The following is a 22654-nucleotide window of genomic DNA, read 5'->3' as shown; positions in this document are numbered from 1 at the left end:
ATATAACAGGCAGAGTAATAAAGTAATATATACATTTATTTTTCTCCTCAAACATTACCCAGTGGAGCTGGGTTCACCTGAGGTAACTCAAGCTTGAGAATTCAAGTCTGAATTCTCTGAAAAGGGTTTGGTGATGTCTGCCCTCACAATGCTGGTACAACAGCACTGAGCTTGTACCTAGTTATCTCCATAGCACAACAGCCATGCTCTCCAACTACTCTATAAAAACAGGATAAACATAATGAGAACAGATGCAACTTCTCACCATCCAATGTGGGTTAGAGACTGCTGGCCATTTAGCATGTGTTATTTCTGACCTCACAACCTCCTAAGATACACATGGTTCTTTGTTACTGTTTTACAGCTGAGAATACTGAATGTCAAATCAAGGTCTCCCACTCAATTCATTTTGAATTCTAATTCTTCCTTCCTTTTCACGAGTTCTCTAAATTATTATTCAAGGTTATATAGGCTATTTTCATGCAGGTCTTTAATATACTTTGAGCATATTCTATTTTTATTGAAACATGAAAAGAGTAAGTCATATTATAATTTTCTATAAATCATTTTTTAAAATCTACATTAGAAAAGTAGATCCAATTTAAAAAGACTGAGGATAAATGAAGGATTTTTTTGAAGAAATTCATAGTAGGTCCCTGGATTTTTTTTCTTTTTAATGCTTACATATATACATATATGTGTATATATATGTGTGTGTGTGTATATATATATATATATATATATATTTTTTTTTTTTTTTTTCTGAGACAGGGTCTCATTAGGTAGCTCTGGCTGTCCTGTATGGTGATATCATGCTTGTACAAATAAAGTCTGTCCGAAGGTCAGAGAATGGAACTTGCCACAAGCTAACTACGGAGGTCTGGAGGTCTATACAGGCAGATGGGAAGTGAGATAGCTGGGCAGAGACAGGATATAAGCAGGGAGAATCAGGCACTTGAGCTCTGGTCTGCTGAGATGCTTAGGAGGTAAGGTGTGACCACGGCTTGCTCCTTCTCTCTGACCTCTCAGCTTTTTCTTCTATATCTGACTCTGGGTTTTACTACTTAAACCAGTTAAGAACTCCTTTTACATTTTGGTGTCCAACATGGGGCAAAAACAAATGGGAGGCTTCTACAGATTGGTACCACCGAGTTGGGCTCCTACTGTCCCGGAACTCACTACGTAGACTGGCCTTGAACTCACAGAGATCCATCTGCCTCTGCCTCCCGAGTGCCACTATGCCCAGGCTCGTTTAAAGGAAACAATAAAAATATTTTGAATAATTCTTCAAGAATTTCATAATTGTCTTTTGAACATTTCCATCTGTCTCCCTATCTTCTCCCAAATCTCCTGAGTAATGGTGAAGAACTAACACTTTGCAGTTCTTCCTAAGGACATTTATGCCACATGGTGATAGAGAACACTTCCCTATACACACATAGACATGAACTTAAGAGTCAAAGGGAATAATTCTTCACATAATAACAAAAGCCAAGACAGGAAGCTGTATATGAATATTCTGAATTAATGTGGCATATTTGCATTACTTTAATGTGTAAAAGGAGATGAGCAAAAATATGTAGCTTTATAAGAAATACAGGAAGTAACATGCAACTTAACATGGCTTAAGCATTAAAGACAGAAGTCCCAGAGAATACAAATGACTAAGTTAGAGCAGCAATGTATTATCTTAACACCATACTAGGCACAATAATACAAACCTGTGATCCCAGCACACAGGAAGCAGAATTGGGAGGATCAGGAGTTCATGGTCATCCTCAACTACATACATAGCAAGTTTGAGGCCAGCTTGGGCTATACGAAATTGTCAAAATGAAACAAAACAAAAGCAAGCAACAAAAAAACCCAAGGTAATCTTATCAAGTGCAGAATCCCACTCCTATAAAGTCATGTTTTTGAGCCTAATAAGTCCAAAATTTACATTATAAACTTTGTAAAATCAATTCTACATTGGTGGCTTAGTAGTAAACATTTATCTTGGTATTGGCAGAGTTAGGAATATAATATAGGAAAATGGAAAGGAATGTGCTCTATAAATAGCATTCTATAAGGAAACTGAGTCAAATTTATAATAGATTTGTACTATAAGGCTGCAAACAAAAATACTGGAATCTTTGTGACTAGGCCTGTGCACAGTAGGGCCACAGGTACTTTCACCAAGAGAGATGCAAATGATACATGAAGAAATACAAGAACTAGACTCTTTCTCCTTTTCCTTTGGAGGTAGGGATCTACAGTGTAATTCACCCTAGCCTGAAACTAATTATGTAGTCCAGACTGGTCTCAAACTAACAATGCTCCTGTCTCTGTCTCCAAAGTACTAGAATTACGGGTGTGTGCTGCCACACTTGGAAAGAAGTTAGGTTTATTAACTGAGGATTAAGACAGTATTCTAACATATAAGAAAAAGCAATAGTCATCACTATTCATTCACTCAGTTAAGTGTTTAACAACTATTGGTTTCTAGATATCAAACTAGTCACAAACAAACATTTTGGTCTAAGGCACATACCTTTATAGGTCTCAGGAGGCAATAAAATTAGTAGTTCATAAAGTCTCTGTCTATAAACTATTGATGGTGTTTTCAAAGAATTTCCATATGTTTTTAGTATTGAAGAAAGCCTTAAAACAAAAGAAAAAGTGTATCTTAAGTGTGTATGTTATATGGAAATGTGCCAACATGGAACAGTTAACATATAAACACAAGCTAATGAACATTAGTGCTAACTTATGTTTTTAAAATAAGGTGGTATCGCAAGTCTACCTGGGATTCTAGGAACATAGAGCAGGAGTAGCGCGCCCGCCTAACACATGAGGCCTGGGTTGCATTTCTGGCATTGCAATCAAACCAACAAAACAATCAAACAAAACAATAACAATAACTTCTCTGACATACTTCATAAAGTGAACTATAAAGTCAGTTTTCATTTAAAGGGTGTTAAGTATTTATTATAATGGAAACCCTAAACTAGTATAAAATTTCAAGTTACTTGGCATTTGTCAGAAATAAAAATCTATTAGGTAGAAAATTAACTCAATAGATAATAAAGTAAAATAAACACTGGCTCTATTTTATAAACTTCAGCTTGATAATCATGACAGAACAATTCTGAGTTAAGCTAATGGAGTTAAACTAATCCATTACATTTTTCTATTTCCTTTAAGTTGGATCAGGAAATTATAGCTAACATATGAAAACTATTCCATTCATATTTACATGTTAAAAATGATCCATTATATTTTTAGGACTCTGCATCATTCAATTGGTTTAAATACATAAAATTTAGTTAAGAGTATTACCAGTTGTTTCTGAAAACTCAGATTAGAACAAAATGAAAATCTAGGAAATTTTTAATTAGTTTTTGCTTCCACTGGAGGGAAAGGTTAGTTTCTAATTGGTCTTTCTACAAATATACAAGGAATAAGTTATATAAGTATAGAGGAAAGTGTAAAATTTGCATAGTTAGACCTGAGAAAGGTACTTTCCAAGCTAAACACTCTGTATTCCAATAAAGACAAATTAACATTGACCAAAAGTGTGTGCTGGTGGTGGTGAGGTATGGAGCCAGTGAGAGAAGGCAAGAGGCAAAGGGGTTGCTGACTATCCCTGACAAGCTAAATCTTATCCCCAGTGAGTCCCTGGAGCCCCATGGTGAGAGCACAGAACTCTGGCTCTCAAGCTTATGCAGCAAATGCTTCGTCCTCTGAGGCATCTGTCCCATCTTACATATTCATTCTTAGCATAGAAGCATCCAGCAAAGTGGTTGGCAAAGAGATTAGTTACATTCTTTCTCTGTAGACCACACTGGTCTCGAATTTAGAGATTCATTTGCCTCTGTCTCCTAGCACTGGGAGTAATGGCTCAGTTACATTTTTATACAGCAGAAATGAACAGATCATACATACATACACCACTTATTTAATAGCTACAACAACAACAACAAAATGTTTTTAAACGCATAACACCTGCTGGGCGTTGGTGGCACATGCCTTTAATCCCAGCACTCGGGAGGCAGAGGCAGGCGGATCTCTGTGAGTTCAAGGCCAGCATGGTCTACAGAGTGAGTTCCAGGACAGGCTCCAAAGCTACACAGAGAAACCCTGTCTTGGGAAAAACAAAAAACAAAAAAAGCATAACATCTTCATCTTGTAAAACACCCTGATAATAGAGAAATATGTCATAGTACTATAAAAATTTAAATTTTCTTCAAATTTATGTACAGACTATTACAAACAAACTTTCTACAGGAGATGATCCAAAGCATATAAATGCCACAAAAAAAAAATCAGGTTGAAGAGCTTGCTCGCTCTAAGATATAATTCATTACACAGAGACAGGCAAACAGACCAACAGTAACATGAAGCACCCAGAATCGCTCATGTTTAGGGAGGTAATACGTGATTTAAGTGATGGTAAGCACAGGAGGAAGGGTAGATTTTTAAGGTGAAGCACTAGACAGTGAGCTTTCCACGTGAAAAAAGAAAATGAAATCGGACCTTAGTCTGGTCTGAACTTTCTGTCTCTGAAAACTCACGTGTTGAACATCTACTTAACCCCTGCCTTTTTCAGCAGTGGACACGCCATGCAGAATGAGGATGGCTTCAGCCACATCTGCAAACACTGGAAGCATTCAGGTGCTGGGGGAATGCTATGCATCACCAGTGGCAGTTTCGACGAGTGTGAGCCAGGTGATTTTGAGAAAGATGCTATGAGGCATCCCTACTGAAGAGGATCCACAGCTTCTGCCATTAACCTCAATAAATTGTGGGCACTGGTCAAATGTTACCAGAAACAAGAATGGAGGCACTGCACTGTTGATATGGTGTGATCAGACTTCTGCGAAGTTCCAGAGAATGAGAAGCTCCAGAAACAGCTTCATCACGAAGTCCAATTATTTTCCCTAGGTTTTTTTTTTTTTTTTTTTTTTTTTTTGAGACAGAATCTCACCATGCAGTCTTGGCTGGCCTGTAAGTAGCTATGTAGACCAGGCTGGCCTTAAATTCAGAGATCTACCTGCTTCTGCCTCCCTGCAATTACAGCAAGTCTTAGCACTTCTGGTTCCAAATTCTCCAGTAAAAGATGTGAGAGAAGATTAAATGTGTCCTGGTGGCTTAAAGCCACACAGAGGTAGTTGATGAAATGCTATCCATTAAACACAAAGAAATCAACGAATAAAACCTTAGTCCCTAATCCAATACTATTGGATGGTTGGGCCTTTTGTCTCTGCCCTCATGAATGATGAGTAACTTCACAAAATTGTTTGACAAAGGCAGTTTGGTTCCCTTTGCCTTTCTATTTCTTCTGGCACACGAGGACACACTATCCACCTTCTTCAACGGATGGAGGAAGAAGGTGCCATGTTGAAGATGGAGAGCAGGCTCTTACCAGATGTCATTCTGTTAGGACCTGAATCTTAGACTCAGTCCCCTAGAACTGCAAACATACATTTCTGGTCTGGGATATTTATTGCAGTAGTATAAATACACTAAGGCAGACTCCTCTCTCACTCTAAGAAGAAAATCCAACTTAAGATGGATTAACGACTTAAGCATAAAAGATAAAACTTGAAATACAAGAAAATCAAAGGAAAAATATATAAGATGGGGCCGATGTAGTGCCAGCACTTGAGAGAAAGGCAGATATGGATCTATGAGACTTCAAGGTCAGTCTGATCACAAAGAGTTCTAGGACAGTCAGGGATACATAGAGACTCTGTTTTAAGAAACCAAAGAACAAAACAATCAAGCCAACACTTCTCCCTCCCAGAAACACCAACCAAAAACGTAAAAAGATGTGACATTTAAATTAAGAACATATCTCTAAAATTTATTTATTTGTTTGTTTGTTTTTCCGAGACAGCGTTTCTCTGTGTAGCTTTGGAGCCTGGAACTCGCTTTGTATTTTAGTTTTAATGGATAGCCACAGTGAATCAACCTAAAAGGAGAATCCATCAGATCACAGGCATGTCTGCTGCTCATGCTCTCACTTGGTGTTAGACAAGCTCAGCTCTGTCTCTGTAAATGAGGTTGTGCTGGAATACAGCCACGCCCGTCTCTCCACTCAATCTCCTGTGTGGTTCTTTCTGAGCTGCAAGACCCGAGCAATTTCAATGCACACCCCATTGCCTATAAAGCTTAAAATATTTACTGTGGCCCTTAACAGCAAATGTCTGTAGTCCCTACTCTACCCATGTTTGATTCAATAATGTTTACTCTATTATCATATTTTATAAGTCACACCTTAAATATATTTTTCTTTCCACATAAAATGGTGTATCATTAAAAACCTTTGGAAAGATTTTTCTTTATGCCTGTATTAATTTGGAAATTAGTGCTTATGACTATAAGTTATACACACACACACACACACACACACACACACACAAAGTGTGGGCTTTCTCTGTCTTTTATCTGATAGATGTTAAATTAGGAGAAGTATAAACACACAGAAACTTGGAAGTATTAACAAGCATCTAGTTCTCAGGAACGTAGAACAGCACTAACAGATCAATACAATGCATACCTGCAAAGGTTAGCAGGCTTAGGATTTAATTTCTTGTTAAATCTGCCTGTCTGGAAGGTATATTATTCACCAAGTAATTTTCCTTCCTTTTTAATATGCATTTCCTCTCAAGATCCTAGCCTAAAAAAAAGAAAAGTCACACATCTAAATGATTGCCTTCCCCTACAAAAGAAGAGTCGTTCCAGCTTGTCTCATCAGTGTATCTGGGGACAGCATACAGAGGGTAACCACCGGCTCTTAAAAACTCTACCAGTCTCAACAGCTGATCCTTACTGAGTCAGCAAATCCACAGCACAGGGAAGAGGTGGCACAAGACGCTGAATGACTTCCTCAGTAAGGAGATCACCACAGTGGGAAATGAAGCTCTTCACAGCTGAAAACGAGAACAGACATTTACTCGGCACAGTGCAATCAGACACGAGACAGAAGCATTCAATTATGTGTACATCAGCAATGTTACAGAGAAGTGTGCTCAAAACAAAAAACATCTCTAAACTCTACTCATAAACAATGAAGCCAGTATCTTCCATCTCTGTGCTTTTTCAAGAGTTTCCCGCTAGCCAGAAGAACAGGGAGATGACTAGCCCAATTGTCATCAGAGAGACCTCATCCAGCAACCGATGGGAGCAGATCAGAGACCCACAGCCATACATTAGGTGGAGCTGGGGGAGCCTCATGGAAGAAAGGGAGGAAGGATTGTAGGAGCCACCAGGGTCTAGGACACCTGGAGAGCATGGCCCACAGAATCAACCTAGCAGGGCTAATAGGGGCTCACAGAGACTGAGTTAGCAATCACTGAGCCTGCTCGGCTCCGTAGCACCTAGCAGGCCCCCTGGTCCACGGTTTGCATGCTATGGCTGTTAGCTTGGTGTTCTTGTGGGACTCCTGACAGTGGGAGTGGGGTGTCTCTGACTCTTCTGCCTGCTCTTGGGACCCTACTGTGTAGCCTCATCCCGCCTTGATATGAGGGTATGTACCTAGGCTTAGTGTAACTTGTCATGCCATGTTTGGTTGATAACCCTGGGAGGCCTGCTCTTTTCTGAAGGGAACTGTAGGAGGAGCGCACGCACACGCGCACGCACACGCACACACACACACACACACACACACACACACACGCGCGCACACATACACACACACACAGATTAAAAAAAAATCTTAAAACAAAACAGTCTAGACTTCCAAGTCTTCCAATTTTCAGTAATCCTACAGAACCACATAGACTCTAGCCAGGGATTTTAGTTACTCAATTCAGATTGCTTCACAAGGGGATTAAAATAAATACTTTAAAACTAGACTAGGTTTCAGGTTGATATTAAAAATTTTTTTCTCCTTGAGGTAAAATGCATCCTAGTCTTTCTAGGGAAGCCATCTTTACTTAGATGAAACTTCTTAATGTCATTTCCAAACCTATACATGGTTATACACACTTACTGGAAACCACGCATCATTTTGAAAAGAGGAATGAGTTATCTACTTCAAGCAACACTGTCAGGCTCCGGCTGAGTGAGTCTAATGAAACATGCAGTTGTCAGTCTGAGCATGCTCTCAAACTTGGTTCATTGCCGTCCACCTTCCGTTATTGCTGGCTAACTGAGTGCATTCGGGTATGAAGACCCAGTCAGATCCCTGTCCCCTTACACTACAGGAAGCACACAGAACACATACAGACAACGGGAGGAGACAAGCCAGGAGATGTGAGAAGGATGACAGTCAACCTACCACAGAGAGCACCAGCTCGGCCCTCCAGGGTTACTTGCCACGTAAATGAATCCCCTCGGCTTTTTTCTGTTTCTAGATCTTTGGGAGACACTGGAAAGACACACTTCCACAGCAGCAGAACTCGAGTGAGGTGACGAGTGACCACAGCAGGACCTGCAGAAGGAGCCTACAGTGACTGTGAAGTCCAAGGAGGACAGTTAATTCACAATGCGACGCTTTGTGTCTGTTTTGTTTTCTGGTTCCAAATGAATTTACTATTGAGTTAATCGCTATTGAAGTGTTGGAGGAATAGAAGAGCAAAGCTTGGGCTGGGGTGTCAACTTTCAGCTACTGTGTCTCCTGTGATAGAATGCATTTCAATTCACTTAAGAAAACTGACAAGCACTAATAAACGGAAGGTGCAATTGCTATAGCAACAAGTAACATTGTAACAATCCTCAGAAACACTTTTATTTTATTTTTTAATTATGTGCATATATGTATGCCTGTTTTTGGGTTTGCATAATAAGTGCAGTTGCCCATGGAGGCCAGAAGAGGTTGCTGGATCCCTGAAGGGGGAGTTACATGTATAGTGAGCTGGAAACCAAACCCAGGTCCCCTGCAGGGGCGATCCCCATGTGCCTTTAAGTGCTGAGCCATCTCTCGAGCCTCAGTCTTCCAAGGGCTGGGATTAGAGGTATATGCTAACACATCTGGCTCCTGATGCTGACTATTTTTATTTGTTTGTTTATTTAAGAGTCTTTAAGCCTTATTTACTTTTATGTGAGTGCTTTGCCTGCATGTATGTGTGTGTACCATGTGAGAGCCTGATGGCCTGTAGAGATCCGAAAGGGCATCAGATCCCCGGGAACTGGAGTGTGCTGGCTAGTTTTACATCACTTGACACAAGGCAGTCATTTGTGAGGAAGAAACCTACACTGAGAAAATGTTCCTAGCAGACCAGCCTGTGTCCAAGCCTGTGGTGTATTTTCTTGACTGATGACTGATGTGTGAAGGCCAAGTTCACCGTGGGTGGTGCCATCCCTAGACTAGTGATTCTGAGTGCTGTTAGAGAGCAGGCTAAGCAAGCCAGTAAGTAGCACTCCTCCATGGCCTCTGTACCAGGTCCTCATAAACTGTAAGCTGTCCTCCCCAAGTTGTTCTTGCTAATGGTGTTTTACCACAGCAATAGAAACCCCAACTAAGACAGAGTTACAAACAGTTGTGAGCCACCATGTGGGTGCTGGCAACAGCATCAGGCTCCTCTGAAAGAACAAGAGCTCCCAGTTTCTGAGCCATCTCTCTAGCCTACCTGCTTATTTTTTGAAGGGCACTTGGAGCTCAGGCTGGCCTGGAACTAATTATCCTCCTGCCTTAGCCGCCTAGGGCTAAGGTTTCAGGTATGTACCACACCACCAAGCTTCTCAGGATGCAGATAGCAACTTGTTCCAGGTAAAAATTAAGAAGCAATTACAGTCAACGAAAGGCTGGTGAGACAGCTCGGCAGGTAAAGGTACTTGCTACACAACACAAGAATTTCCTGTTTCATCCTCAAAACCCACATGAAGGAGGCAGAGGAGGATCAACTCCAGACTTGTTCTCTGACCCCGCCCCCACATGCACACACCTCACAATTATAAAGCAAACAATTTAAGGCAATATACAATGATAATATTATCATTTGGAAACAAAACAAAACACCATAGGAAGCATAAAAACTAAAATTCACAGCTTTTCTTTCCAAACAGTATTCCTTAAAATTCCACTGTGGGCGTGCACCCTTCACGGCGTCCTTTCTCTGTCTGTGAACGTGGAGAAGAGCTGCAGTGGGCTTTCGGGAGACTTCTGTAGGTTAACTCTGGTTCTGCCCACTTAGATGTGTAAACTGGATGAATAACTTAACTGTTTTTGGCTTTAGTTTCCATATTTCTAGTAAGAGAACAACACTGAGTGTCATGGAAAAGGAGGATCACCAGGTTTTGCTGGCTGACTGCCAGCTTAACAACAACAAAAACTTCCACAAGATCCAGGTTCATAAAGAGAACCTGCCTCAAATGAAAAAGGTGTAGAAATAGAGGAAAACACCTGATGCTCCTTGAGGTCTCTGCATCTGAACACACACATACATAGGCATGTACCCCGCCCCCACACCCGTGTTAAGTAACTTAATGGAGGATGGAGGGGGGTGGTCTGAAGAGATGGCTCAGGGGGTAAGAGTACTAGCTGTTCTTCCAGAGGATCCAGGTTCAATTCCCAGCACCCACATGGTGGCTCACATCTCTAACTACAGTTCCAGGTGATCTAACACCCTCTTCTGGCCTCCACAGGCAGCAGGCATGCACTCTGTACACCCCCCTCCCCACACACCCCGAGAAAAAACATGCACATAAAATACAGGAGCAAACAACTTATTTGGAGGGTTGGCTGGAGAGATGGCTCAGTAGTTAAATGAATTGGCTGCTCTTCCAGAGAACCTAGGTTCAATTCCCAGCACCCACATAGCAGCTCACAACCATCAGTAACTCCAGTTCTAGGAGATTTAATACCCTCTTCTGGCCTCTCTAGGCACCAGGCATGCATATGGTACATAGACATATCTGTACACAAAATGCCTATACGCATAAAATAGAAACAAACAGTAATCCTTTAAAGCTTTACTTTCCCCTTCAACCCATCAGCACCATCAACATGGTAAGCACAACACCAAGCACCAAATAAACATTGCAAAATGATGATGTATTCTAAGGAGCAACAGTCTCTGTAAACACCTTGGACTTCCAGAGTCACTCCACACACTCCTGCTCACAGACTGTAAACACCTTAGGGAGTAAGGGAGCAAAGTTTGCTTGATTTCTTGTTTGTCTGATGCAAGATCACCCAACGCTGCCCAGGCTGCTGTTGAACTTTTAGGCTATGTGTCAGGTTTCTTTTGGTGGTGTTCTCTCAGACACGGTCTCACTATGAAATCCTGGCTGGCCTGGAACTATGAAGCCCTGGCTGCTGTGGAACTCGCAAAGATCCGCCTGCCTCTGCCTCCTGAGTACTGGGACCACTCCGCCAGGACATCTTTTTAAAACCAGTATAAGATAAATGTTTGTGTGGTTATTTACATTCTGATATACACTAAAAGCAGCCTGTATATCTGGGAAACAAAATCATTTCATTATTATGGAAATCCTCCAAGGAACTGTTACCTAATGTCATAAGAGCAGCAATCAACAACCACCCTGCTTGCGTGCGTTGAAGCGACAGGCGGCTGTTCTGAGCAGCAGAGCACAGCAAATCTTCCGCCAATGCCAGGATTATCTGCTTGTACACAGAACAAAGCAATAAAAGTCAGCTTACAAATCAGCAGGCAAGTGAAGGAAACTTACAATCTCTTGGAAAACTGGCTCTTATGTATGATAAAGCACAACAATGGCCAACTGTGCAGGCTACATGCTAGGGCAACAGCACACAGGAAACTGTAAACAATTAAGTTTTCAAGGGTAAATACTAAAAGATTAAACTGTACACAAATAGGCACAATTCTTTGTGAAGCAAGTGACAACACTGTAGGCTATTCAAAATGTACCTGTCTAGAATTTTCATTTACTTGCTCTAAGCATTAACCTCTTTGGTCAGTAATCACTAGAAAAAGTTTCATTATGTAAGTTTCCCTTAATAAAATTCTATATACAAACTTGACACCTTAAAGGCTCATAATGCCCCCTACCCCAAAAAGCAGTGGAGCAGGATTCCAAAAAGAGTTACATTTTAAAAGTCTCTAAAATAGATGGTGTAAACAACACAGAAATAACCAGGTATTCACATGTATGCATCCTGTATGTTTAAAGAGTACTGAGCCTGAGAAAGCATCTGCTACCAACCAGCCCTGGACAGGTGGTAAGCATAGGAGTTGCATATACAGCTCCTAAAGGACAGTTCCTATAGGCTAAACCCAGCCTCTACAGTTAACGGATGACACGCAGAAAAGGAAGGCTAAAACGACCATTTAGTCGAATCAGGACAAGCAGGCATTTCTCAGGACAGATTTTACATATGAAGTCAGAAGTAAGGGCTCGCTCACTGAAATACCATGACTTTGATCCCCCCTACGGCTAGATGCTTCTTCCTGCTCCCTGCTGTTTCTCCCGGATTCTGGTGCCGGAGAATTAGGGAGGGTGAGAAGTCTATGAGAGCTGTGAGAGGTGTGTGAGCTTGGTTGGAGAATTGTGTGTGTATGGATGGCAGAAGTCCTTAAAAAGGGAAGCGTTTTTCTTGGGGAGTTCTCCTAAGCCGACTTGTGGAGCATAAAGTTTTCTTAACGCAACCGACTGATCTCTGTGTCATCTATCTCGACCACCTCGACACATTCTCGGATGCAGGCTGCGCAGGCAGGTGCCACAACGTCTGAAATTTTTGAAGTTGTTGTAGAGGATATATTATAAAGAGCAAAAATAAGTTATGTACCTAACCCTTAATAGAACCCTGGCTCCTTTTGGAGGGGGTGAAAAGCATTTAACATCTCAGTTTCATCACTCCAACATTCCCTGTTACTGGGTAAATACTGTTTTTCAGCCATTTAGTAGAAAGAAGTTGTACATATATATATTAAAGAATAAAATACAAGTTCATATTGATAATTTTAATTTAGTATATGGGCTTTTATTTAACTTCCTTGATTCTATAACAATAGCTCTTTTTTCTTGACTTCTAAAAATTATTTATCTACTTTACACAACTATATATACACTAATTCAAAAGTAAAAAACACCAGTATTGGCAATAGCCGACACTCACCAACTCCTTTTCTTTTTTATGGCCTTACAGGTCAGTGGTTTTTTTTTTTTTTTTTTTTTTTTTAACAAGACAGGGTTTCTCTGTATTGTTTCGGAGGCTATCGGTCCAGCCCGGCCTCGAACTCACAGAGATTCACCTGCCTCTGCCTCCCGAGTGCTGGGATTAAAGGCGTGCACCACCACCGCCCGGCACAGGTCAGTGGTATTTTAAAGGGCAAGAGATGTATGTACTATTGAGAAACCTGAATATTCAGTGGGATTTTAAACAGACTTACATAGCAAGGCTAGATACACTGCAAATTGCTATTACACAAAGATCCTTCTGATAAAAGCACGGGAAGTACCCTTCCCCCACCCCCGTGGGTTCAAAGCCAGGACCTGTGCACACTAGGCAAACACTCATCTGTGAGTTGCGCAGTCTAGGTCAGGAAATATGCCTTGAGAAAAGTGATGACAACCATCATTTTCCATGAGGAATAATCAGGCAACTGCTTAAGACAGCTGCCCCACATGACTTTAACTGGGGACACACCAACAGCAACCCATTTTCAGGAGAACCTGAACATGCCACTACATGGAGAGTGAAATCATTACCTTGCCCTTTCCGTGAGGAATTCCTAAAGGACAGTGTGTCACTGCACCCAGCAAAGCCGCCACAGCAAAACTAAAGCCAGTCACTGCTTCTGGCGAAGACTTAAGTGTGGTGATCCGGTCTAGGCATCGGTCTAAGAGAGGCGTCAGTTGGGAAGGCAACGCCACAGCAATGCAGCGCAAGCACCAGGCTGCTGCCAGCCGAGCAGAAACGCTAGGGTGCACAACCATTGAAACGACACTGTCCAGAAGGCCTGCAAGTACAGAGCACAACAAATGACTTATGTGTACAGAACTCATTTGAGCCACCAGACAGCCAAAAAATTGGATAGTCACCCAGATACAGAATATACTACTTCTATGAAATGCCAAATTACAATGAAAAAGTGAGATATAATTAAATTGTTTTTGTTTCTTTGTTTTTTATGACAGGGGTTCTCTGTGTTACAGACCTGGCTGTCCTGGAACTAGTTCTGTAGACCAGGCCAGCCTTGAACTCACAGAGATTCATCTGCCTCTGCCTTCCAAGTGCTGGGATTAAAGGTGTGTACCACCACCGCCTGGCCAAAAGAAAACTTATTTCTTGATGTTTTTCCTACTTTACCTTGAGATTATTAGTAATTCAGTATTGTACTAGGAACTAAAACCAATAAACGACAAAACCACCTTTAAAATGACATAGCTTGTCCTACCCCACTTTAAAAAAAGATTACTTTTGTTATTTTTATTTATGTGTATGCTCATGTGAGTGCAGTGTCTGCAGGGGACAGAGGCCTGGATCTCCTGGAGCTGGAGTGACAGGCAGTTGTGAGCAGTCTGGCATGGGAGCTGGGATGGAACTCGAGTTATGCTCTTAACCTCTATGCCATCTTCCAGCTTACTTGTGCCTCTAAAAATAAAAGCCTTTCTAGCACATTAAAGACATGGTGAAATACTTCCTATCTACTGCATGGTTCTTATCTGAGAGCAAATCATAAAAGTAAGGTTTCACCAGGACCTCGTGGTCTAACCCACCAACTCACTAACAGGACAGAGTACCATGAACAGCAAAAAAGTTTCTATTTATTACAATTCAAGACAGACCTTCTTTGAAACATGGAAGTTTCCCACCAACTGCTATAGAAATTTAAAGAGCTTACAAACACAAATATGATGTAAACACAAAGGTACTCAGCAAGAATAATGACAATGAACAAAGCTACAAACAGGGTTATAAAAAAAAGACCACATCTTATAGGATTTCATTGACACAAAACGTCCTAAGTAGGAGAACTGAGAGAACTGGGGAGTAGATGTGAAATCAAGAGGGGCAGGTAGGGGCAGGGAGGGGCTGGTGGGCATGGCCCCTGACAGATACTCTTTTGGAGTGATAAAAACTTCCTGCAGTTAAGCAGGGGTGGTGGTCATAACTGGGAACTCACAAAACCACTGAGTTGCATAAAGAAGTGAACTTCCTGCTATCTGAAGATATTACAGTGTTGACAAATTATTCAAAAAGGCAGAAAATTACTTTCAGAAAGAAATAAAGACTACTTATTAAATAAAGATCTCTGAGGTACCCTACAGACAGTGATGTTTCCCCTGCAGGGGAGAGAGGGCCAGGCTTTCTTCTCTCTAACTTTCTCCATCACAGAAAGAGGAATGAGGAGAGTTAGGAGACAACCTGTTTATCTTTTTGTAAAGACAGGATCTCACTATGTAGCCTTTGCCTTCTTAGTGCTGCCAGAGAATAATCTTTAATTACAAAAGGGAAAAAAGGTAAATAAACCACCAAATCCAAAAATTCAGAAAGCCCCTCAAACATCCACCCACCCACTCATCCATCCATCCATCCATCCATCCATCCATCCATCCATCCATCCACCTATCCAAGATTTATTTTATTTTTGTGTGAGTGTATGTGCAGGTGTCCTTGGGGACCAGAAGAGGGCATCGGGTCCCTCAGAGCTAGAGTTAGCAGATGGCTGTAAGCCACCAGATATGGTTATTTGTATATTTGCTCTAGCTTACTTATATAAATGAGAGTTCCCCCTCAAGTACAAGTGAAACAGTTTGAGATGGTCACAAACAACGATCTACCTGTACTGGAATCCTGTAGCAAAGGTGCAGCTGTAGTGCCGAGACTGTGTATCAGATTTCCAAGTTCTTGTAAGGCACAAACCAGTGTATGTTGGCTGGCTGCTACATCCGTGGAACTTAGCCGGGTTTCTAAATTACCATCACTCAATACAGCATCTGACAGAAACACAGGAATTACTTATGCATCACTCTTATAAACATATACCATAGGAAGTCAGTGTTAGGAGCAGAAAAGCATAATCAGTAGGAAACCCTTGGGGTGGTAAGTGGAATGTTTAAAGTCGATATCACATGGAGAATGAACTGACTTTGAACTAAGACATATCTTGAAAAAATATTTTTTAGACCATTAATTTTACTTTCTTATATATCTGAGTATTCTGCTTGCATGCATGTATGTGCAACACACATGCTTGGCACTTGTGGGCAGATGAAGGTGTCAGGTCCCTTGGGACTGGAGTTACAGACAGTTATGAGTCACCAATTGGTGCTAGGAATTAAGCCCAAGTCCTCTGTAAAAACAACAAGTACTCTTAGCCACTGAGCCAACTCTCTAGCCCCTGAGCTAAGATTTGATTCAAGCAACATGACCAGATCCCTTGTTACTCTGTCAGCTTTGCAATGAAAAAGAAAACTCAGGATTAACACTTCTCTACCTTTTAGCTAAGACCAAGTGAAGGAAAATTCAGGGTGATCAGAGTAGATAATATATAACCTGAAATAGCCTGTTTAAAAACAGCAACCTTAACTTGTATAGGAATCACAACATGAGTTCTGAGGAACCGTTATGAGCAGCCTTTAAGACTTTTGTTTCGGGACTGGAGAGGTGGCTGGTTCAGTGGTTAAAAGCATTTGCTGCTCGGCCAGGGGACTTGGTTCCCTGCACTCACTGGGTGGCTCACAACCACTCAAGCTTCAGGGGATCTGATGCTGTCTTCTGGCCTCCTTGGGCACGCCACATGCACGTGTGCACACGGCACACACAAACACGGCCATACATACACATGAATAAACAATAAACTGTTTTTAAAAAAAATACTTTTGTTGGTACAGTAGTATGACAGCATTGCTTTTTCAAAGGGGTGGTTCCTCTGTCACTGGTAAGCCAGACTTTTAGCAGATCCATACCCACAACTTTCTTTAGCTTCCAGATGGCCTGGCAGATATCCTTTGCAGCAGCAATTTGAGCCTTTTCTCCAAGAAGGCCTCCTACAGTCGCTCGAAGGATAAATGAAACACAACGGCGACAGCAGACAGCATCAATCTGAGTTTGGGTGGCTTTAGAATTCAACTGTGACACAAGGCTTAGGATATGAGAAAGAAAGATAGCAAAATTCTTCTCTAGCCAAGCTCCTCCTAATGTTGAAACAAATACCACGTAAGCCTAAAAAGAAAGCAATTTCATCTTCAAAATTCAATAATTTCAGTTACAAATCAACATTTTTTGTTCACAAAATTATGGGGAATTTCCCCTACACATTGTACTCCTTTCTGACTCAGTCACTTGATACATGCTAGTGTATGTTAGTGTTTGTTTGTTTGTGGCGAGACTGAAGCTACAGTCTGTCAATGCAGACTCATCTATGTTGCACCCCTATTCTGCTTTGGTCAGGCTCTCTCTAATGTTCAGTAGAGAGAGATGTTGCCAGATGTTTTGTAAAATGTGTCCCTGGCTTCTGGGAACAAAGAATTGAAGCTATTTAACCTTCCGAGCAAGCAGACTGAATTCTATTAGCTACACTCAAATACCATACTCTAAAGGATTGTTCTAGACACCCAAGGAGAGTTTGCAGTGATGATCTTGCTGCTCTTTATCTCTAGGAATACTAATGGTTTCTTGGTCCAGATGCAAAGATAGCAGTCTTCTCAAGAATATGTGACAAGGAAACAGCTTACAGTCACGCTGGGGAACTCGCAAGTTCACGAACTAGCCATACAGCATACAATCTATCAGGAAGCAGGTGGACTTTTATTTTATTTTAAATTGTTCATTTAAAATCTTCAGCATGCACTGACTTCGTTTTTGTTGGACTCAGTAAGTTTTAAGGATCCAGCACGGATCTTGTATGTAGCAGGCAAGTGTCCCTGCTGGCTGAGCTTCACCTCCACTCCAGCACGAACTTTCCAGATCATACATAACACTTAGGAAAAAGACAGCATGGCAGGAGGATGGGTGGCCTTTGCATTGTTTTGTCTAAGAAACTGTTCCAAGAGTTTAGCTTTAAAATTTGTGTTTAGGACAGAAAATTACACAGCAAATATATAGACTGCATGCCATACTCTTTTGTAGGAGTTAAAATCATATGTTATCTTGACACGTTCAATAATAAGGACTAATATTTAAATTGGGCTGCATGCATGTACATAAACACAGTGGAAGAAATGTTAAGCCATAAGGCACATGACAGCATCAGGAGAGGAAAAAATTCTTATGATTTAAAGGAAATAAGCAAAGGCCCTTACTAAAAATTAAAATCATATTTGCATTACAAGACTTTCTGAACTTGTAACCTTGTTTTCAAAAACTGTTTTAGCCTCACCCCATCTGCCTGTAGACAAGAGCATAACTACCAACCTTGGCTTGCACTGTGGAGTCAGACACTAAAATTGTCAGTACAGGCTAGTGGGAATTACGCATGGTATCTGATTTGTGATTCTGACCTGAGTAACTCCAACTCGAACGTCCCTGCTGACTGAACTGCTTCCTTTCAGCATATCTCCACTGGCTCGAAGGAATCCCGAACTCCCACGCAGAAACCCTGTTCCCAGCAATTCCAGAACTTCCTCCAGAGAGATTCTGCGAGCACTTTGCCTCAAGGCTGCTATGACAAAGAACAAAACAGCAATTCATAGTTTAAGGACTAAATTTTAATGGGCAATCTTTATTCTTTGGGGCTGGAGAGCCATCGAGGGACTTGTGCACGCTAAGCACACGCTCTGCGGTTGAGCTACACCTCCAGTCACATTTATATGTGACAAAAGCAAGCATACTGACAGAAAAGTAAAACTCCAAATGTAATACAAAATCCATAGCAGATTCTACATTAATGAACAAAAGAAGCACATGACGATTTAATGGTCCATCAGAATGAGCCCTGGAAGGGCTGGGGATGTGCTGTGCAGTACAGCGCCTGCCTAGGACACACAGAGCTGCAGGCTCAACTTGCAGGCCCAAGGAAGGAGTCCGAAGTACCCTTCACGGACATCTTACAGTCTATGCCACTTTTGATCCTGCTCCACTGTTTTCTCTTCCCGAAGAAATTAAAAGGCAAAGAATCTCTCAAAACAGGAGAACATATAAACAAAACAAACATGCATCATCACAAATGAAAATGCAATAATGCTTTGAAAGTCTGAAATATCACCAGGCTATAGAGGGGGCACAGCCAGGAGATGGAGCCACTAGAATTGACTTGTAAATTCAAGCTAAGGGACCAAGGTGAGTTAGGGAAGGGGAACGTGGGTCTCAGAGGATTACATCTGTGATGTTCTGATTTTTTAAAAATCTAATTACAAAAACAAAAAAAGAAGGAAAAGAAAGCTGCAAGAAGGGTACAGTCAACTTCCAAACACTTTGCACCCAGGCTCCTCACAGTTCATTCTTTTCTCACTTTGAAGAATAGATTTCTGGCCAATTGTTTCATAGAATGGCTCTGATTTCTCTGTAGACCAGACTGGCCTCGAACTCACAGAGATCGGCCTGTCTCTGCCTCCCGAGTGCTGGGATTAAAGGTGTGCACCACCAAGGCCCTGCCAGAATGGCTCTGATTTCAGTGAGTCTGATATTTCCTCAGAGTTCGGGCAGAGAACCACTCAATTATATTGTTTCTGTCTCAGGAGCTTAGCTTTGAACTGAGTAAGTTAGCCTTCTCGATGAGAAGTGTCTGAAAGTACTATACAACTTCCATCCAAGATCCACTGGGAACCCCCATGTAGACTGTTACTACAGCTGCAGAGAGTCCTTTTCCATCCTCTTTCTGCAGTGGCCAGCCACCATGCCACATGCGAGAGCAGCTCTTCCCTTTTCCCGACTGACCTAGAGTCAGCATGGACTTGTCACTATCCATTTTGATACTAACGCTGCCCCGGGTCTGACCAGGAGACATCTCTCTACAACGTAGAACCTCCCTGGTTTTGGCCCAGGAAGTTCAAGGCTCATCCTGAACTTTCTGTGCTCCACCCAGAACTAAGCATGCTCCAGGGTCTCTAGTCTGGATACACTTATAGCACAGCTCAACAGATGCTGAGTGCCAGGGGAGTCAAAGGTGACCTACAGACTTTGGACCAAGTACCTAGAAGGAGGGATCCAGGAATGCACTGCTTGTATAGCATAGACAAAGCCCTGGGTTTTAAGCCTAGTGCTTGATAAACTGGATATGGTGGGGCAAACCCACAAATCCCAAATAAAAAAATTAAAACTAGAAGCACTGTACAATACAGCCATCCCATTTGTGAATATTTACTTAAAAGAACTGAAGCCAACCGGGATCCCAAAGTTGGTTGTCAACTTGCCTCCAACTGGAATTAACTAAAACCCAAGCAGCTGGGCACTTGTGTTGGGGAATACTCCTTTATACTGGTGAGAATATATGTTGTTGTGATTGGTTTAACAATGAAGCTGACTGGCCAATAGCTGAGCAGGGTAAGGTTAGGCAGGAGAGCTAAACTGAGAAAGGTGGGGGGAAGAAGAGGGCAGTCTGGAGTCACAAGCAGATGCAGAGAGAAGCAAGACGGGCAAGCTGTGGCAGAGTGTCGATGAGAAACACGGGCTAAGTTAAATGTAAGAGTTAGCTAGTAACAAGCCTGAGCTCTTGGCTGAGCATTTGTAATTAACATAAGTCTCCATGTACTTATTTGAGAGCAACTGGTGGAACAGAAAAACTGCCTGCACTGTGAGGATTTTTCTCATTATGATTATTTGAGGTGGAAGACCACATAAAAAGACACTGAAGAAGGAAGTTTTTGCTTTTTGTCTGTTTGTCCTCATTCTTTTGGCAAGTTCATCTACCCTGTTGCTGAGTCATTTCCTTCGCTAGCGTTAGAACCTTCAGGCCTCCAGTGTGGACTGAAAACTGGCAGCTCTCTGGGACCTCCCTGGGACACCAATACCAGATTAAGACCGCTGAGACATCCAGTCTTGTGGACTCAACAGCTACTAGATCCTTGGCCCTTCTGCCAAAAGATAGTCATTATTGAACTACTTGGCCACAGGCTTACACAGCCTGAAAGTCACTCTAATAAACCCATTTTTAATATATATGTCTGTTCTATCACATCTATTTCTTTAGAAATCCCTGGCTAATATACTAAGAGATTAGTACATACATCATTTGCAATTATCCACATCACCTATGCCTTTTTTACCAATCTAGAAAACAATAAGCCAAATATAATAAAATATAGCCTTAAGATAATTTTTAATATTTAAGCCTTATGTCTTATTGCATAACACGATTACATCAAAATTCTTGTTTGTTGTGTTTCTTTTGAGACAGGGTTTCTCTATGTAGTCCTGACTGTCCTGGAACTTGATTTGTAGACCAGACTGGCCTTGAACTCAGTGATCTTCCTTCCTCTACTTCCCGAGCGCTGGGGTTAAAGGCATACACCATCACACCCAGCCAAAATTCATTTTTTAAAAAGACAGTAACGGAGTAAAGCATACTATACTTCAAGAATTGTTTGGATTTCTCCCTCTAATTTTTTACTGAATTGTTTGAGACTGACAGATCTATAGCAACGTTCACAAACTGCATTGATTCACATTCTGTTTTTCAAATATTAAGAATGGGTAGCTGTAATGCTACATGTATGTATCAACAGAGGAAAGTTAAAGATGACACTCTGAAAATAATTAAATAACCTTACCTGCTCCCGGATGCTTAGCAAGTACAGCTTTAGCCAACACTGTGCCCAGGAGCTTTGAAACTGAAATCCTGACATCATAATTGGAACCTTCAAAGGACTTAAAACATAGTGTGGCCACACTGTCCAGGTCTGTGCTCCACATGAAGACGGCCTCATTCTGGAGCTCAAGAAGACACTGTGCAAATGTACATACAAATTAATGAAAAAACAAAATACAAATGTCAGGTTCAGATCTGTGTAAGTTGTACAAATAAAATGGTGTAACAAAAACACAATTTCCCAGTATTTTATGTTTACAGGAACAACCAAGAACTATTAAAACTCATACATGCTAGTACAAAAAAAGATGAGGACACCCCCTTCCAATTCCCAGAGCCCATTAAAAAAACAAAACAAACAAACAAACAAAAACCTTTAGAGTCAACTAAATATGACAACTGCGGTAATAATTCAAGCAATAATAAGTGACTTCCCTGTACTGCCCACTCAACTATGTCAAGGATAACTTGTTAAAAATGAAAATAGTCTGGAACAATAACAACTCTAACATACACATTTAGTTCACACATGTAGAGAGGGGACACATGCAATCCCAATGCATCTGTGAGTGTGGAGCTTGACCTTCCTGTCCTGGCAAGGCATTAGGTGGAGCTGTGAACCTTGGAAAGTCCATCCATCCCTCTGGCCTGTGGTTCCTCATGTGTCAGCACCGGACCTTAGGAGCTACAGCTCTAACACCAGGTGGCTGAGCCTAATGCTTTCAGAGAGGACTTCACTCACTTTGTACAAGGTTTAGGTATGTGGCAGTTATGGCTTTACCTTGGCGGCAGCACAACGGACAGCCATGGATCTGTCTGTTAGGCAGGACCGAGCAGCTTTGTAAATATCCCTGTGGCAAGGTGCAGCAGCAGCACCCAGTCCAGTCAGTATACTCTGTAGACTGAGCATGATCTCATATCGGCCTTGAGACTGCCACAGAGAAGAGTGATGTAAGGAATAATGAGCAAAGTCCGCACAGAGGTCAGCATGAAACACTGTGTTTACTTCAGACTTAATTCACACTTCTTTATGTACCGACTAACTTATTCTA

General features: G+C 41.5%; 1 protein-coding gene across 6 annotated transcripts in view; it reads right to left on the bottom strand.

Annotated features, from left to right (window-relative positions):
- Heatr5a (HEAT repeat containing 5A) overlaps positions 1-22654 on the bottom strand; it is a 98118-nt gene that overhangs the window by 56969 nt on the left and 18495 nt on the right. For 4 of the 6 annotated variants that reach the window (XM_040743111.1, XM_040743110.1, XM_040743114.1 and 1 more), the window contains exons 5-14: positions 22384-22533; positions 21565-21739; positions 18358-18518; positions 16825-17080; positions 15697-15852; positions 13621-13871; positions 11440-11551; positions 8267-8419; positions 6818-6917; positions 2534-2643 (exon numbers count right to left, since the gene is read on the bottom strand). In XM_040743111.1, the coding sequence (XP_040599045.1) occupies positions 2534-2643; positions 6818-6917; positions 8267-8419; positions 11440-11551; positions 13621-13871; positions 15697-15852; positions 16825-17080; positions 18358-18518; positions 21565-21739; positions 22384-22533 (1624 nt within the window). The remainder of the gene's footprint in view (positions 1-2533; positions 2644-6817; positions 6918-8266; positions 8420-11439; positions 11552-13620; positions 13872-15696; positions 15853-16824; positions 17081-18357; positions 18519-21564; positions 21740-22383; positions 22534-22654) is intronic. The other 2 variants (XM_040743113.1, XM_040743116.1) reach the window with 1 other exon arrangement.

This window comes from Mesocricetus auratus, unplaced genomic scaffold (genome assembly GCF_017639785.1).
Source record: "Mesocricetus auratus isolate SY011 unplaced genomic scaffold, BCM_Maur_2.0 Super-Scaffold_15014, whole genome shotgun sequence".
Lineage (NCBI taxonomy): Eukaryota > Metazoa > Chordata > Mammalia > Rodentia > Cricetidae > Mesocricetus > Mesocricetus auratus.
Note: the sequence above shows the minus strand (reverse complement) of the source record. Positions and strands in the feature narration are given on the sequence as shown.